The 20,055-nt window shown below is 34.1% G+C and overlaps 1 protein-coding gene across 9 annotated transcripts in view; it reads right to left on the bottom strand.

Annotated features, from left to right (window-relative positions):
* LOC128233636 (microtubule-associated protein tau-like) overlaps window positions 1-20,055 on the bottom strand; it is a 73,823-nt gene that overhangs the window by 43,689 nt on the left and 10,079 nt on the right. For 6 of the 9 annotated variants that reach the window (XM_052947402.1, XM_052947407.1, XM_052947408.1 and 3 more), the window contains exons 2-4: window positions 12,127-12,364; window positions 3,441-4,523; window positions 822-877 (exon numbers count right to left, since the gene is read on the bottom strand). In XM_052947402.1, the coding sequence (XP_052803362.1) occupies window positions 822-877; window positions 3,441-4,523; window positions 12,127-12,172 (1,185 nt within the window). In that variant the 5' untranslated portion in view covers window positions 12,173-12,364. Of the gene's footprint in view, window positions 1-821; window positions 878-3,440; window positions 4,524-12,126; window positions 12,365-12,482; window positions 12,546-14,797; window positions 14,923-17,137; window positions 17,252-20,055 lie in introns of those variants that run through there. The other 3 variants (XM_052947404.1, XM_052947405.1, XM_052947406.1) reach the window with 3 other exon arrangements.

Raw genomic sequence — 20,055 nt, 5'->3', positions numbered from 1 at the left:
TTTATTTGACCCCATGGTTCAAACAAGGGACTTTTCATTTTTATTGAAAATTAGCAGGCAATTGGCTGACTTGCCACATTAACTTTGGTTTACGAACAATCAAAGCATTAATGCAACAATGCATTAATAATCTAGATGTGAACAATTAGCCCTCTGATTATTTTTCTATGTGATGACTAGGCTTCGTTGCGAGGGGTTTAAATACCAGAAAGTACCTAGCCACATTAAAATATGAAAGGTTTTGGGACCTTCTGGAATTAACAACACATTATGACTATTTGACACTGTGACACTCGCACTTACGATAATTAGAATAATGGAGAATTATGCCTCCGAAAGGTTTCAGGAATTGGCAAATATTATGGTCATGACATAATCAGTCAAACACTGAACATTCTCATTTAGATATCTGATCAAACTGCGCTGATAACTGATAACTGATAACCCTTGTCCCATGCATATGTGACATCGATGATTATAACACCATGGCTATGGCAAAAATATTTTTGACAGATTCTCGAAATTCATGCTCAATACTTATACTGGAAGTCAATGTGAATATCAAAATTTGATTTTTAGACCATTCACATAAAGTTGCTATTATCATCATTATTGTTGTTGTTATTGTTGCCTTGTCATCATCATCATCATCATCATCATCATCATCAATATTATAATTATTATTAGTAGTAGTAGTAGTAATAGTATTGATTATTATGATTATTATGATTATATTATTATTATTATTATTATTATTATTATCAACTTAATAGTTATCATTATTATAATCTTGATAACTAAAGCAGAATCAGTTCTTGTACCTTTACAGGTGATTTTCCAGCCTTGTCGTCCTCTACGCCGCTGTCGGAGGACGCATCTGAAAGCACAGCAAACACAGCTTGTCAGTTAAGAAAAATAAGAAATAAAAAAAAATCTAGCAATAAGTAAGATACATGTATAGTAAGTCAAATTATTATGGGAAAACCAACTTTTAAGTTGAAAAGCTTGTTATCATTAATCTAGCAAAACCATCTTCTAAACTTGATGACATCACAAAAGAACATCTTAAGATTACAATAAAGTTACAGTATTATACATGTATGTATGGACTGTTCATGGCATGAATATATTTTAATGAAAGGTTGGTTTAAGGTGGTGGTGAATTGAGAAATATTCTGTATTATATGGCAAAGGCGTTATGTTTGTGAAATAAATCATAACAAACAAAATCATATTTCCCAGCACAGGATTTTTGGCCCAAATTTTGTTTGTTACAAAAATCAGTTATTGACACAGTGTTTTTGTCTCACCTTTTTTAAAATGGGGCCACTGGCCATAGAATATGAAAATAGCAACAAAATGCCTAAAATTGTGAATTTACAAAAGTCTATTTAAACCAAAGAAACAAAGCAAAGGCACTTTAATATACAGAATTTCAAGAGATTAAAGGTGCATTTGAACACAACTGTTCTAATTGACTTTATAAAATTTTAAAAATTGGAATGCAAATTTTGAGTCCAATTTTTGTCAAAAAAAGGTATACTTTTTGGGATTGTGAATCAGGCCGGATTTCAGCCTCATTTTCAGTCAAAAAGAAACATTGTGACGCATTTTTATTATGTTCAATTTATTCTAATTGCAACAGTATGTGTTTTTGGCAAATCAGAGCTTTCGACTTTGGGCCAAAACTTCCATCATGATGCAACACAAATAACGAAAGCAGGAAAATCATGCTTGCAAACTGAATAATGCTGATGTCTAATGGCGATGACTCAATACAAAACAAATCATGGTACACTCACAGTCTGCATGCAGAAATGAATATAACATAATAACAAGCATAGAATAATTCTCTCATGGTCTCCGAGAGCTCATTTTCATGTCTAAAATTATTAGCCATAGTCTGACGATACAGTTTTATTCTCTATCGTTATATTGATATGATTGTAAAATCGAAACACAAATTGTATAGAAGAGAAAAGTGAGGATACAAAGTTGAAGTCAGTACCTTTGAGGAGGTTTCAATAAAGACCTGAGAGTCAATCTAAGTTGTAAAATGAACTTATCTCAGTGTTATTTTCGTTGATTTGCCTTATTTCTGTATTGAACTTGCAAATGAATATAAAGTTGAGGAAATAATATTACGACAGATCCCCAGGGGCCCTTCAAATAAGATAACTCAGTCGAAAACATAAGCCGCTAAAGTGTGCTTGGGGACACAAGTAAATTAAAGCTACCAGCAGAATCTTTATGATAAAAGTTATAACAATATTTTTATTGAAACACATTACCGTATGCTCAAAATAGGGATACGCCTTGAAATTTACAATTTTAATTGTTAAGATATTTATTCTAGCATTTGGTGAAATGTGTTTCCTGAATTTTTTATAATTCTGAGATCAATAGTACCTTCCTACTGTATATAATCAAAAAAACTAATCCTATGTACTTGTCAGCATGCACAGTACACAGTCTGATAACAGGACACAATTACCGTGGGATCATATAAAAAGTTTTCACTTTCAGCTGCTGTAAGTAAGTTGACAAAAGTTTGATATTTTAAAGTAAGTAAGTTGACAAAAGTTTGATATTTTAATGCAACTCGAACCTAACTACGCAATATTTATTGCAGTGTGAAGTCGGGCAGGCTACTGACGGAGTTATCGATGATTGCATAATTTCATACAATAAAGTTTGCAACAATTTGCTTGCAGATTGAATACCATCCTTCTTATCAATTGTCCCAGACGGACAGTACACAATGCGGATCAAAATCTAAATCAAGTACCCAGGGAATCAGACTATGATCCTATGTAGACTTTTATTTTCTTAACTTAATTATCAACAGGATGTTATCGAGATCAAACAAAATATCAAAAAAACAAAGAAAATTAAAATAACCAGACAAGCCGGATGCAAAACAAGGAATACAAGCCATGTTTATAAGATCAGACTCATAATAAGAATACAATATGTAATAATTTATATATTTCTGCGCAGAATATTATTTACCAACATACTAAAATTGTTTCTAAGGGATCAGGCGAAAATTAGACTTATAGTTCTACGATATATCACTCCTCACTTTTTGAAATGAGACGTGTTATAGACAGATTTAGTAAAATGCACATTTTTTCTTATAATTTGAATCTGTGTTTTTAGAAAAACAGCCTTATCCCAGCCTGTATAATAAAAATAAAATATACATACAATATCAAACAACCGAAAAAATAAGAACTATTGATATGAATCAAAATAAATGGTACATGTATGTCAAAATAATCAATTGCACATTTATATAACAAGCAGCAACTGAATACATGAACTTTCAATCAAAATTGCAAGATGCACAATGCAGCATGCTAAGTTTATAAACATAAACATGAAATATATTGTGGTACAAACTGAAAACAAGCCTCATGATGCTAGAAAATGTTAACCTCTATGTGAAGTGCGCGCAGGTGCTGTTTTAGGTCTTAATTTTTGTGGAGATGGTGGTGGAATATCAGCCTGTTTACCAATCATGGTCGGTTTGGCCCGCGGAAGTGGAGGAATTACCACATTATCATTCCAGGGAGGTAACTCCAAGGGCCTTTTCATTTTTGGTTTTGGCATTTTTGATCTACGAGGTGTACCCCCCTCAGTCTCTGATCTAGAATCTAGTGATTCTGTTTCTGACCACCCCGGTTGTGAGCTTTGGGACCTCAAGTCCTCTATTTGGTATCCCTCTGCCTGATCTGCCTGGGAATATTCTGAAGGAGAGCTGATCAAATCTGTATCCTGGTCCCCCTGGTTGTCTGGCTCTATCCTCGGAGGGGATACTGATCTTTCTGGTGACACTGACCTTCTCCTTCGCTCTGGAGACATCAGCTGTATTTTATTGTCAGAATCTACCCTGGGCGACACAGATCTATCAGGGGACCTTGACCTTCTCCGACGATCTGGGCTCATATCTGGGTGCCAGTTTTCAGGCACAGGTTCATCAGATCCATAGGCCCCTGCACTATCGAATGTCTCTTCAGCTGTATCACCTTGACCTCCAACATTATCACTATATTCATCACTTGGAACATAATCATTTTCTATATATTCATCATTATAGTTTGAGCTAGACTGATCATCAACATCAATTTGTGGCACATTTTGAGAAGTTTGTTGGAAATGACCTTGACCTCCAATTTCAGCATTTGCCCCATCTCCAAAGTCAACGAGATTATTCTCCTCATCGCCATAGTATTCATGCTGTCCAGTTATGGAGGATTCTCCGTATTCATTCTGATATCCAAGTATCTCGCCATCACTCATATTCCTACTGTATAAATTCCTAGCCTGACCTTGACCTTGGTTCATAAACTGACCTTCACTCTCTGGCATGAAACCAGGGTCAGGCAAACCTTGATCAAATGACACTTGTTTGTCAGTCTGTCCATTCATACCGCAGTCCATTAAATCCAGGCCATTTTGATGATCTGTCTCCATTGATTTCACTGATGACAGTGGATCAAATTCACTTCCCTCAAATTCTGCGAAATAAAACAATTTATAATCACCACAACCACAATTATCATACATAAATTCTTAAATATATACACTACGATATCTTGAACAACTACCGGTAGCTGCAATGCATTTAAATAAGATGAACACAGCTATGAAATAACAATTCACATCACTTAGCCTGTCAGAATATACTGAAAACAAGACAACTAATGCTGCAGTTTACTGTCAACCCACCTAATCAGCATTAACTGTAACCTAAGCAGTCTGGCGGATGATTCAATTACCTCCACATCAATATCTTGTCCATAGCATCATGTTCATTCTTTCTGATAACTCAATTAATTTATTAGATTACCACAGATTACCAATGGTTTGGTACATATTGGTCAGGCCGGTTTTCTAAGAAGTTTGGGATTGTCAATTTGGTTTGAAGTATGGGGATTTTGTATTGCTTTTTTTAAAAGCATTAAAATTCCAGTATATACATGTCATGAATTTTGTCATTGGAATAACTATAAACACCCTGAACTTATACCCCCAGAATGACAGTTTATCTTAAGAAGTTTATACTCATTTATTTAAGCTCATTTGTGAAGCAAATTGTAAGCTGTTATGAATCACTCTTGATACAGATTCCTGAGTAGAATTCAGTACTCATCTGTCCTTTTTGAGGGGCTTAGAGAATGTACTCCTGATTGGACTCAAGCCCACTACCTCTTGGGTGAGAGGCAGACACCTATATCGCTAGATAACTCTTGCCCTGGTTGGGATCAAACCCACTACCTCTTGGGTGAGAGGCAGACACCTATATCGCTAGATAACTCTTGCCCTGGTTGGGATCAAACCCACTACCTCTTGGGTGAGAGGCAGACACCTATACCACTAGACAACTCTTACCCTGGTAGGGATCAAACCCACTACCTCTTGGGTGAGAGGCAGACACCTATACCACTAGACAACTCTTACCCTGGTAGGGACCAAACCCACTACCTCTTGGGTGAGAGGCAGACACCTATACCACTAGACAACTCTTACCCTGGTTGGGATCAAACCCACTACCTCTTGGGTGAGAGGCAGACACCTATACCACTAGACAACTCTTCCCTGGTAGGGACCAAACTCACTACCTCTTGGGTGAGAGGCAGACACCTACATGTATATCGCTAAATAACTCTTGCCCTGGTTGGGATCAACTCTCTTGGTTGAGGGAATGGGCACTAGACAAATAACACTTGTCCTGAACAGGTTGTTACTATAACTCTGAGAAAATCCCTCAGATACAACACAAATATTCATCATCATTGTGAGTCTGCCAAACATCCTCGTTTCCCTCAAGGTAAGTTTGTTGTTATTTCTGAAAACAATTGGTATTTATATGTAAGACCAGATTTGATAATAAGATACTGTATGTTTCGGAAAATAAATCCATTTGTTTGTTTTTGCCAACTGAAACTTTCTTTAGTTTTTATACCAGTACTATAGTGAAACAAATTGAGCAGATAGGAATGTATGCCTTCCCATAAATATTATTTCCAATCAAGGTTTTACAAATATTACAGCAATACTTAAATCTCTTAACAATAAATATAAAAATACGGCTTGGTTTTTTGGGGGGAATGAATGAACTTTGTTGAATGATGTAGAAAATAAATCATGCTACAACTAATTTTTATTCGACCATGAAAATTTATTGCTCAGCTTTTTGGAGGGCAATTTAATTAAATGACAACATCCGATCTGACAAGAAAAATGGACTACTTAAGTAGCTTGATTTCAGGGTTAAGTGAGGACTTGAATATGTAAAGATAAATTGTGATGTAATGTGACTGAATACAATACAAGATTAAGAGTATCATAGAAATCAAAACAAACTCACTTCCCTATGATTTCGTCCACAACTATAAAGATCCTGGGGCTTGATTCAATACAGATCTTATTTGATATTAGTCCTAAATAGAATTATTATTTTATTATCTTTAATAGTGTTATATTTTCTTTATTTTGCTGCTGCTTTTTGTGTACAAACTTAACATCAGACAGTAGTAAAAATCAGTCAACGAAATTAGTCTTTTGGATGAACAAGCCTGAATTCATATGTATACTGCTGCTCGGCATTACATTTTTTAACAAGCCCTGCTGTATTAAACCCACAATTTTAACAAGCCCGGAGAGCATTTTACCAGTGCAGGGCTTGTGGGATTGTGCTTAGGGCTATTCCAGTTAAACATATGTCCCACCCCAGGACGGCAAAATAAAGAAATTCTGTAGGGGGTAGGTCTTTTTCTTAATTTGCTACTGTAGGGGGTGGTGATAAGTCCAATTTCGCTTCTATAGGGGGGCGTCATTTTCTTTTTTGCTTCTGACCGTATCTGCTCATTTATATTCACTGCCCGATGGTGAAATACCGTTTTTTTTTATCCATATAACATATTTTACCGAACGTCGTGTACAGAATTGGTTTGGATACAAATTTTCGCGATATTACGAGTCGGTTTCGCGGTACCGGAAATCAGAAGAAGTTGCGTCCCTTGACAACAAGATGGCGGAGGCGCCAGAATTTGTAAAGTCGTGGTCGAAGACCAACCTACAAAATTGGCTAGAAACCAATAGTTGCGCCGCATGTGTGGATACGTTTCGTGGTAAGTATACCAAATTGCAGTGTTCGACACTAACGGGGTCCCGGGATCCCGAGGACACCAGTTTTTCAGGAGGGACACCTGAACTTCGAAGTCCGGTATTCCGTCGGGACACTTAAATTTCTGACTGATAAACGCTAAATATCAATAAATAAGTAGCATTTAATTAATTTATTACCTAAATTCGGGCTCCCTAAATTTCTTGACAGCACATGTCAAAACAATATTATTAATTATCATTATCGGACTCATCAAAGCGAAAGTATAGCTGACTATTTGACTATAGTTACGTCATGAATCTATAAATAAACAGGTCATTTCACAGGCGCATGCAGGTTAACGCTTCCGTTTTGTTGTTTACATTTTAAACAAGGTCAGAGCTGACAGAGATTTATTATCGGTAAAATACTTATGTGGAATTGTTTTGCTTATGTGTCAGAACCGCCCAAAAAGATGCCAACTCTGATGATACCTTTTATATAATATGATGCGACCTTTGAGTATTTACAGTAACATTTACGACACAAAAGAACTGCATCCTACATTCAGCATTCTTTGTTAATTGGCATTTCAACTTATCAATATTCTTTGTTAATTTTAAAGACATATATTTTATGCCTTGATAAAAAATAATAGAAATAAAATTTGCAGGGTTTTATTCATTAATTCAATAAATTTATAAAATTTTATGACTTTTTGGCGCGAAAATTAACATGTATACACAATTTTTGGTCGTCTGCTCTTCCAGTATGCACTACGACTGTTGGGCAGTCTGATTGGTTTATCAACAGCTCTACTAAATATTGATTGGAGTTTTCACAAGCCAGATGTAATATTCCTACAGTTTCTTAATGAAAAGCACCGACATTTGACAAGACCCTGAACCATGATGTATTTTATGCGTATTTTCCAAAAATCTAAAAATAGTAACAACATCAAGTTTTTGTTTACATTGTATCCATCTCTGTTTTTGACTGAAAACAAAAGGGACTTAGACATTCTCCCGCTTTTGAACCCAATCTACCAACTTAGAGACCAAAATATACCTCACTGCCATTCAGTGCTACTAACCTGTCATTACATGCTGCTGAAAACATGTATAATAATTATGGTGGTTTATACTTGCATTACAAATTGAAAAGTAAAAGGATGTTGAATTTAATATTAAAACAGGCTCAACAATGAAAAAATGTAAAAAGTGGAAGGGACTCCTAATTTCAGGAAGGGACACCTGATTTCAAATGTTGGTGTCCCTTCGGGATCCCTTGGAAAAATGGTTAGTGCCGACCCCCTGAAATTGACAACAGTTGTCTAGAATTTTATTAGAAATCATAATTTGTACGTATTGTGTAAATGTTATAAATCCGAATGTTTCGTCCCCTTAACATTTCAACCACAAGGTATTTTTAGGTTGTATATAATTACATGGGTGAAAGTTTCAGCCTCATGTGGCTTAATATGCACTTATAGCAACATATGAAGAAACAAGAGAACCGTGGTGTGTAGGTTATAGTCCATATAATGGAAAATAACCAAATTTATTAATGGAAAATAACAAAATTTATTACAAGCAAAGCCCAGTAATAAGTTTTGTTATTTTCCATTACATGAGCTGTAACCGACTTATAGTTCACCCTAGTTTCTAAGCCAATCATCGAACAAGGCCGTATACAGCGTGCCCATTGGCTGCTCGAAGTTCATTTGGCGCGCGCCATGTCTGTTGACCTAGTTATAATAATTAACTTATTGGGTGCAGATGTGATCTTATATGAAACCTATTCAAGCAAAGATTTGAAAATCTCTGGGTGATGATTGGCTTAGAAACTAGGGTGAGCTATAAGGTCCTATATAGCTCACCTGATCAAAGAGTTACAAAAGAGTAATTGCAAATAATCTTTGCATATATATAGAGGTATAAAAAAAAAAAACTTCTCAAGGGGGTCCGAATTTGCTCAGAAAATATTCTAAAGGGGGTTCTTTTCTCATCAAATAAACTTCTGAAGGGGGATGGTCCATTTTGAAAGTGCCTTCCTGGGGTGGGACATATGTTTTACTGGAATAGCCCTTATTTGCGACCACTGAAAAATTCACACGTTACAGAAATAAAAACCATCAAGGTGCTTTATAATTTGTGACGTTTATACAGATTTACGATTTTTTAAATTATGACTAGAATCCTTTATTGAAACTGGCCTCTGAGCTGCATACATCAGGTCCTTGGTTTGACCCCCAGCATGTCCATACACTGGCTTAACACAAAACTACCAAGCAAAAAGTGATATCATCATTATACACTTTCAATATTCCTGGACCCCCCACCCACCTACAATAAATACTCCAGAAAATGCAATGTTCTTTATCCTGAAGAATAAAGTATGTATCTTAAACATTAATGTTCCCAATGCTTAGAAATTTACATGAGGATCAGTAATTTCTGCTAATTTAAATTCCAATGAGTCAGACACATGTCCTTGAAGAAAACATACCCCAATGAACAGCTGTTTCTCATTATATTTCTGTCAAAGATTTCCAGATAATTAAAACTATAAAAATGTTTTGACAGCATTGAACTTGTTGAAGATACAGTATAAAAAAATATAACAGTTTTTTTAGAAACAACTGGCAAAATACAGAATACAATAATGAAACACTGAAATGATACAATTATACACTTACTCACAGTCCATGTTAAAGAACGATTTCAGACAAAGATGACTTTAAGATAGTACTTTAAGCTCTTTTACTCTACAGAGATGATCTTTAGTTTCTTACTGGTAAGTTCTCAATAAGAACTTAAGACACTAAAGATCATCTCTGTACAGTAAAAGAGTTATAAGGCCAGGTTCTGAAGTCACTAATGTCTCGAGTCTGAGTTTGGGACTGAGGCTGAGAAAACTAAATTCTTCAATTTTTCAAAAAATTGATTGTAAAATAAAATAATTATTTGTTACATGCACATAAAACATTTTTACTATCTTTAAATGCTGCAGTAATAGCTTTTTTACAACATCAATTGGTTTTCTGAGTCTGAGTCTTAAACTTAGATTCTATACGTAAGTGAATATGGCTCTGGGGAGGTGCTATATCATGAATCCAAGCAGTTCATACCTAGAGCAGTTCTACTGTTGGAAATCTCTCCTAGGTATTGAAATGCTCCCCACATTCTTCATAACTCAGGCTCAGAAAAAATTGATTCTTCAATAATTCAAAAAATCTATAATATAACTCATTTTGACAAAAGAGGTGTGCCTGTTTGTAGAACAAGTTAATTGTTACAGGCACAGTAATGTTTATCCTATTTGCGACTGTAGTTGCATTTTAACAACAAAATTAAAATTGTGCATTTCTCAGTCTGAAACTCAGACTCAAAATGTTAAGTGAACAGTCATAAATTAGGCCCAGAACAATTGTTAGTATCTTGGGCATGTGTCCACATGCAGAGAGACACCATGGTAGAACGGATCAGATCGACCTAGTGTGGCCTTAAAGATAACCAAGAATGATACAATGCCCAGAGTTTGACCCAAGTGTATCATCTCACATAATCCTCATAATCCAACTGTCCACAACAGTCATTACAGTAAGGCAAGTTTATCCATATTACCATAAAATGACAGAAAATTGGAATCATTTTAAGAGTCAAACATACGTCACATCAAAACTTGAAAACATTGAATGGCAATGTTAATGGACTATATAACATACAAGCCATTAAAGACTCAAACCATTAAATATGTCATGAATTCAGCCATTAAAGACTCAAACCATTAAATATGTCATGAATTAAGCCATTAAAGACTCAAATCAATCACTTTGTCATGAATTCAGCCATAAAAGACTCGAATCAATCAATATGTCAAGAATTCAGCCATGAAAGACTCAATTTTTTCAATATGTCATGAATTCAGCCATTAAAGACTCATATTCAATATGTCATGAATTCAGCCATGAAAGACTTGATCAATCAATAAATCATGATTTCAGCCACAAAAGATGCAAACCCAATAAATATGTATTGAATTCATACATTTTAAGGGCTCAAATCAATCCATAATTCATAATTTTTGAATCCTTCAGAATAAAAAAAATCAATTTTCAAAATTTAGTAAAAAAAGCTTTATGATAAAATATTGAAATTCAATAACCATGATGTAACAATAATAATTGACCATCTAATTAACAAATATTGTACAGTTTTTCAGATACTTTATAAATGATTGATAGGCCAGAAATCAATTCTCATTATCCCCAATTTGCCTGTGCAGTAGCACATATCCCTGAATGAATGCGATCACCTGCTGAATGATATCGCTGAATAAACAACACCATTATTCAAATTCAACACAAAATTGTTGAATGAATTAAGATATAATGGGACACTATCATTCATTATCATTTATTATCGCTTCACAAGAATGTTGCAAGTTGTTTTAGCAGTTCAATGCACTGTATGGTCAGCCACTTCAAACAACAAAATCTGAATGAATCCTTAAATATCTGATTTCGACATTACATCAAAGTAAACGTATTGAAGCTTTTTTACATAAATAGAGATGTTTTTTATTCTCAGATTATAATCTGAATCTGTAAGAAGAGAAATATGTAACAAAATACCTCAGGCAATTTGTTTGAATAAAATAAACTTTTGAGAACATAAATTATGCAATTTTAACATCAATCCTATGAAGTACTTAAACTCTAAATAAAGATTAAACTCATAAAATGTTATCCGGTTTCTTAATTTAGTCATATAATTAAAATGAAAATTATTTATTTGATAACATTTCTGTACAAGTTTGCATGGTTAAAAAAGCCACTTTCTATTTTATGCTCATTGGCTGAAAGAAAATTTGTACATTAACCACATACATACATTCAGAAATTATTTCAATCCTTGGTTACCCTTTTTAAAGATAGTAATAAATTAAATGTTTTATTTAAATTTTCTTAAAAACAAAGTTTCTCATGTATACACATTAATTCCCTGTACCTTGAATATTCATACTCTGCAGCTTCTCCGTGGTTGGGTCGGCCATTTTCACACTCGTATGTCACACTTTGCGAAATGTGACATTAAACGTTTCCACTAGTAATAAAATGCTCACACTTCCAAAAATCCGGCTTTATTCATCTCATCTGCAACTTAACAATCCTGGCAATCAAGTATTCCATCTGTCACGCTTGATTCTGATCTCTCGCTAACTGTTGCACCGGTTTCTTACTTCATCCTGAAAATTGCAGAGAAAAAAAATCTACTAGCACTTCAAACATGTGCACAGTGTATATTTGTTACAAAATAAATTCATTATACCACAACACTCAGGGAGCAGTTCAAGCTTATCTTACTCTGCCTCCAATATTGGCACAGTTTAAAGATTCTGTCATCGCCTCCAAGCAATTGTATGAGGGCAATGATAACATCATCTGTAACAAGCTACTTGTACATAACTTTAATGTCGGTAGAAGGTGTAAATCAGAAGTTCATACACATAGTTTACATTACCAGACCATAAATCTCATATTATGAATGAACTTTCTACAAACTATTGCTTTTATCATCAGTTTTATGTATGATATGCCTGAAGATAAAATACGCACACAACCTTGAGTATGCATAATGAATAAAGTTCATTCAAAATTCTGTATGTCAATGCTTTATATTTTATAACAGTTTAAGACATCCAACATATAAAAAGAGTCATGTGCATTGTCATATTTAACGCTTACAAAGTTTCATTTTGGCATTTTAAAACTATCTTGGCCAAGGTTAAATTCAAAACCATGCCATCACCAAGGGCTTTGACAATTACCTAGACAAAATTTACAAGTTAAAAATGTTAGCGCCGATTTTGGACCCCAAGGCTTTGACAGCATCTTATAATTTTGATCAAAGTATTCCGGTGAGTCGATCCAAATATTGGGTCGTGATGTCACGCTTCATGATCTAGTTACCCAAGTTTCGACTCAAAACCATGTATGAGTAAACTGTAAACTGGTCATAGTTTATGTAGTAGAAATAAATCACTCCTTTGGAAAAAACTTGTTTAATTTGTAATACAGGAACAGTAACCTTCAGTTGTACCATGTATGAGTGTGTTTTCCTTGTTTCATCTGTACATTAACTCCCATATCAGTAATCTTAATCGTGAGCTTAATCTTTCAAAACCTTGCCGATAAATAACCATGATATTCACGTATATTTTACACTAGTTATTGAGCGTTTTCTTTGTTTCATGTATACAGTAACTCACATATCAGTGTAGGCAAAGCAAAACCGTTCAATAACTATCATGAAGATAAATTACAATGCTACTCACACTAGTTATTGAACGTTATCCTTAACAACATGAAACAAAACAGTTAAATCCTCCACTGCTTCTTTTTAATATGATTCAATGTATCATGTTCATAATAGAATAACATTTAATGTTGCAATCTGATGTTTGATATACATGATGAATAAAAGATGTTTAAACTACCTACAACTCTCATGATTGAAATTATACATTTGCACAAAGAGCTCATGATTTCAAAAACTCAGGCTGTGAGTGCAGTAACTACCGTATTACTTATTTATCTCAAAAACCCTACAATTTTTTTATATAAAAATTATCATTTCAGATATGAGGTTAAATACAAGTTGTACAAAAAGTAATACCCCGATATATATCAAGAATTCTAAACAAACCCATCATTCATCATAAATCTGCTGAACAAACCCGTTCCTATATATCCAATTCCCCTGAAATCTAGAAATGTTGTCGGAAAAAAGATGCATACATAACAAGAAGCTACAATATTCCAGAAATTTCTATTATTTCACAGTTGCTTGGCAGGCAAATTTCACGATCAATATACATCGGAATAATGCAGACATTTATTTCCAAGCAGACACAATGTTTCTTAAAAGTTATGTAGAGTATGTACATTACATGGAGAGGAAATAATGTTCCAAAATATCGCCAGTGACATTAAGTATTTTTCTGCAATAACTTTGCCCCTAAAACCCTAAGATAAGTGCCAATCCTCAGTCTGAATCATTCATCATTTAAAAGAGCTCTTTAATAAGATTATGATAATGCAAGCCTCCAAATTCAACTATCTGTCTTAAAACAACGCCAACGCTCTATTTGTTTGTATTTCAGTCAAACAAGGCGCTTAACATGATAATAATAAAAGCCACAGCTATGGGCTTGCTATGTGCACATTGTTCTTTTGAAATATCTTCATTTTTTTTTAGCTTAATATACGGTTTTTTTCCGCCCTTTTTGGGGCCAAAATTTGGCTTCATTCCCCTTATATAGTTCAAACTCCCCCCCACACCCCGCCAGGTAATAAAATCCTATTAAAAAAAATATATTTTGGGGGGAAGGGGAGCATTGACTCCTACACATTTTGCAAATGCAGCAATAAAGTGCCATTCATGAAAATCTCAAAGGTTTGTTGAATAAAAGGTTTGAAAATAAGTCTAACATAAAAAAACACTAATATAATAATGGCCAAGGTTTCAGTAAGATGATGCACAACTGCCACCTCCAATGTTGCCACTAACAACAGCGACACCAAGGCTAAGACAATAACTTATAGCTTGAATTTTTTCTTAAAAAAAACATACAAACTAAAAAAAAACTGCAAGAATTTATAAGAAACTTTGTACTTACAAAATTCACAATCAATTCCCAAACACGAAATGACAACAAACCAAGGTAAGTGCAGCAAAAATATTGACAAGTGATGTTACACAGTTTATTAATTATTTACTACTCATGTCTGGTGTCAATAAAACCCCAGGGGAAACAAATAATGAAATGAACGTGGAAAATTCAAGCCCAGGGGCTGTCGTAAAGTTATGATATCAATATTGCACGTGCAGACATTACACATTCTCCCATCATGCAGGTAACAGTTAAATCGGCAGTAATTGCTACAGTTTTTGCATGAAGATACATTTGTGTTGCGCTGAGCCTTCGTCATGATTTCATGACTAGATGGTAAGCAGATGTCTTGAACAGGAACTTTATCATTCTGATTTGTCATCGTATACAGTTTGTTAGTACGGGTTTTTTGTTTTTAGCAATGGTTAAAGATTGTTAGTATATGTATTAACATACTTACAAATATAAATGGTTTGATGCGACCCAGTTGCATAACCAATTGATTTGTGTAACACTAACAATCTTAAAGTTTTTAAGTGGTCTACATTTTATTGTGTAAACTACCAACTTATTGGGCCAGCCACTGTTCAAATCTACCACTTCACATGATTGCTGATTAACTGATATAAATGTATTGGAAAACTTGAGAAATACTGCCCTCTCATTAGACAAAATACCATGTTGACCACTAAATACTTTAAATGACAGTTGAATAAAAAGTGACAAAATTCAGTTCACACTTGACTCATCATTCAAATTAACAAAAATCATAATAAACAATTATTACAGTACAGTGCTCGAGCCAGCATTTTGGAATGGACAAGGTTGTTACTTTTGTATCACAGGCTCTTTGTAACGGATTGGTGACTAGTAAGGATGGGGGAGGGGGTTACTTCCTCTTGCAAGAGGGGTTTGGGGGATCTTCCGCAAGAAAAATAGAAATATTGAAAAGTACGAAAGCTTCTAAATTCCATTTATTTGCTCAATTTTGTTTAACATTTCGGAACAAAAGCAGATGCTAGACTCATCATTCAATTGAACCTAAATCCTCAAAAACAATGAAAACAATATTATTATATACTCATCATCCACCTTTGTTCTGAAATATTAAACCAATTGAACAAATAAATAGAAATTCAGAGATTTTCTTTTATTTTCAATTTGCTGCACCATCATCATTATCATCATCATATCATCATCATCATCATCATCATCATCATCATCATCATCATCATCATCATCATCATCATCATCAGAAGTAGCAGCAGGAGCAGCAGAAACAGCCATAGAAGCCTTATCTTCAGATTAAGATATTTAAGAGAATCAATAAACAAACATGTCACAGCCTCTGTTGTTATCAGCAATCCTTGACCATAATCAGAATCAACACAATAAACCCATCATCACCATCATCATCATCATCATCATTAGTGGCAGCAACAGCAACTCAGCAGCATTTCCAATGCACACAGCCCTGAAATAGCTTGCTACATTAACACTCAATTATTTTGCATCATGAACAGGTGTTCAAACACTGGCATATTGACCACCAACATCATATCAATGACTCAGGAACATTAATCCAAACCAAATAAATGACCCTGAATAAAGTAAACAAACCATCAATTCACTCATTTCCTGGCAATTTTCTGTTTATGAATCAATACTATTTCAGGATAGGAAAGTCCTCATCAGCTGTCCTCCTTACACATTAATGTACATTCCTACATATTCTATCCTCAGATTGCTTGTACAGAAGTAGAAATGATGAGTCTATTCCGTACACAAGGGAAGAACATGAAATAGTAGAATTAGTCTTCTGTTTTAATTTCTCAGGTTCCAATAGAACTTGTCCATAATGAAAATTACATTCATAATTCAAAACAAGAATTCCTATGGCCTTTGCTATTCTTGCCCCTTCCCCCTAAAAAAACAACAAAAAACAAACTCTGCAAGTGACTTTTGCTTGTCAATATGGTATTAAAATTATACATAAATACACCTGAATGTGCCATTTTAGAGTATAATTAGCCCAAATTCCCTAAGGTGAAAGCCCTTAGCTGCCCTCAACAATACCACAATTGGAGCCCGTTTTTTCACCCTAAGTTGCACCAACTCAAACTTCAAATCTTAATTCAGCCTGTAACCTAACAACATGGTTGCTTGATCATATAAAATAAAGAATAACAACAAGTAACATATTGCATATTAAAAACAAAACATTTAACTTGTAATTAATAAAACTCAGGTCAAAAACACAGACTTATCCTAACCATATACTTCACAAACAAACACTGAAATATAACATTAAAGGTGACAGGCTCGGACAAACAAAAACAAACATACCTTCTCACTGTCTCAAAAATGATATCAAAAGTCAACCTCCAATATATGTGACAGTTAGGTGTAATTTCATCTAATCTGACAGCACTGACGAGTGAAAATGACGAGTAATGCAGTGATGTCAGTCTACTAAGTATTTACAAATAGTCATATCATATTATAGGTATACTTTTTGGAGTACGATCATTGTCACACTTAATCATAAGCATGACAAACTCTTACATGCTCTGTCTGTTTTCAAAGGCCACACAAAATAATTTAAAATCATATCAAACTCTTATATGCTCTGTCTGTTTTCAAAGGCCACCATAAAATAAATTAAATAGTCATATTTTATACATAAAAAAAACCCTGTGGAGTGTTGTGATATATTTTACTTCTTAACCCAAGATCAATTTCAAGTTAAGATCATTATCAAGTGTGAAAGGTGGAAATGTTACGGACAATCCCGCTCTTGTACTTAATGATTTCACTCAAAACAAAAGAATTCTTAATCATTCATTGTGTCACTTGACACTTACATTTCAATAATACCTTCCCTTTATCAACCCTGATTGACACATGATAAAAATTAACCTTAAAACAAAACAATTAAAATAAATAACAATATTTCAAGTATTACTATTTCTTATATAGAGGTACATGCAACTTATTTGGTAAATTTTGGTGCAAAATCAATTTTCATTTCACTGAGGCCTGAAGAAAAGATACATTTGGTTAGGGTTACCTGACCCTACCTACAAAATAGGTGTTGACCAAACTGTTTTTATAGTCAGTTGGTAAAAACAATAAAAAAACCTTTTTTTTTAGTGTGTTGTAATATGTAGTTTAAAACCTTTAAGGCTATATACAGATTACTTTAACACCATTCTCCAATGATGAAAATAGCGTTCTTATAAAAAGCCTTATAAAAAACAAGAGGCCCAAAAGGGCCTATGCTCTACTGGCATGACTTTTGTGGTCATATCAATCCACAGCATGTATGTATGGGTAAAAGGCAACAGACATATAGTTTATGTTTTGTGTTTGGGCTACCTGAAAACGTAGGACGTTCAACATCTGAGCCCAGAAAGTATTGTAAGCAGATTAGTTGCATGAACTATTTTAATATGTGCCAAGTAAAAGTCATCTGACAAAAAAAATGCTTTCAAAACTGTACTCATAGTAAAAATTTATGTAGTTTTAAAAGTTAAAAAAAAGTTGGTCAAAAGGTCAAAGTCAAGGGCATCCTAGGACAACATTGATCAATTTGAACAAACATTCACAATCAATTGTGCTGAGATGGATGCATAACACACAAAGATTTTCAAAGCTTTCCAGATTTATGTTTACCAAACCTGTGAACCTTGGGTGTGGCCAGTAATGACACCAGGTGCATAACTTAAACATTTACAGCCAATTTTGTTAAGATGAATGCACAAACTACAGAACTTAAAGCTAAAAAATGGCCTTTGGGCTTTCAACAAGAACAAGGCAGAGTAATTCACAAAATCAACTGCAGAAGCAAAAAGCAAATTGTCTCTCAAAATCCTAGACTTGAAAATTGTCTCCCTTAACTCTAGACTTGAATTTACATGTACATGTAAACTTGGCGAAAGGAACCGAGCTCTAATGGATATCTAGATACTGTACAAGTTTCATCGAGATACAATCAAAACTGAAGACAGTATCATGTTCACAAGCAATTGTTTACAGACGCACGGACGCACGACCGTACGGACGCACATTCTACGTACACATTACCATCGCTAAAAATTACGTAAAAAAAGCCTACCTACCCTACCTGTTATTAAAAAAGGATGTAACCCTAACCAAACCAATTTTTGGGGGTCTAATCACTATTTCTTACATAGACGTACATGTGACTTTTCAGTTATTTGGTAAATTTTGGTGCAAAATCGCTATTCGTTTCACTGGGTGTAAACTCAAACAAAAAATTTTCTGTAATGCCATAAAAACATAAATTTCTTTGATTATAGTTGATAGATGAAATCAATTTTGTAAAAATTTATGGTGACTTAAGGAAAAAGTCAATCTATTTGGTGATCATTTTAATTTGAAAATCTCTGGTAAACATAAAGTTGTGACATCATCATATTGTGACATCATTTCAAACATTTTCATCATGGCACAGTGAACGTTACGTTACTTTAATAATAATGCAACATTGGAATGAACAGCTGTAAAAAGTGACCACAGAAAAAACTAAATATTTCCAAAAAAATCATAAAAATAAAACAACAATTCAGACAGCTACTAATGAATGCCAACTGGTATTTATAACAGGTGAGAATATTTTGTCTGGGCGAATTAGACCTACTTGTTATACAAGGAGCCAGATTTCCAAACAAATTTGCTCCAATTATCAAGAAAGTCTTACATTCCTCAATAACAAATGTGTTGCAAATCAACATTTTTTCCCTGATAGCATGAGCTTCATAAACTTGTACCAAAAATGAAAAAAAAAACAGAAAGATAAAAAATTAAGAAAAGAAAAATGCTATTGTGAATAAAAATGCTATTGTGAATGCCTTTCCAAAACACTTATATAAAATTGCTTAAAATAACTAGCCACTAAATAAAAAAGTTTGGATTTATTTCATCACACTAGAGTTTTCTTCAAATGTAACAACACCATTATCAGCATCAGCATCATATCCATCAGTACCATCTTCATAATATTCAGTGGCAAGTATTCAAACAGAGCTACAGCTCAAGTAGTAGTTGGCTCATTATCATCGTTGTCATCCTCATCACAGTAAATGGTCATCTATGCTGTAGTTGCAATAAACAACATCCTTATCACCAACAGCAACATGTTAGCACCATGATAACAAAAATAAAGGTACAACAGGAAAAAAAAATGCCACACCTCAAGCATTTTCAACAGTTGACCCAGTTGACCCCTCAAGCATGTTTAA

Source organism: Mya arenaria, chromosome 5 (genome assembly GCF_026914265.1).
Source record: "Mya arenaria isolate MELC-2E11 chromosome 5, ASM2691426v1".
NCBI lineage: Eukaryota > Metazoa > Mollusca > Bivalvia > Myida > Myidae > Mya > Mya arenaria.
The sequence above is the reverse complement of the archived record's forward strand: the minus strand, read 5'-3'. Positions and strand labels throughout refer to the sequence as shown.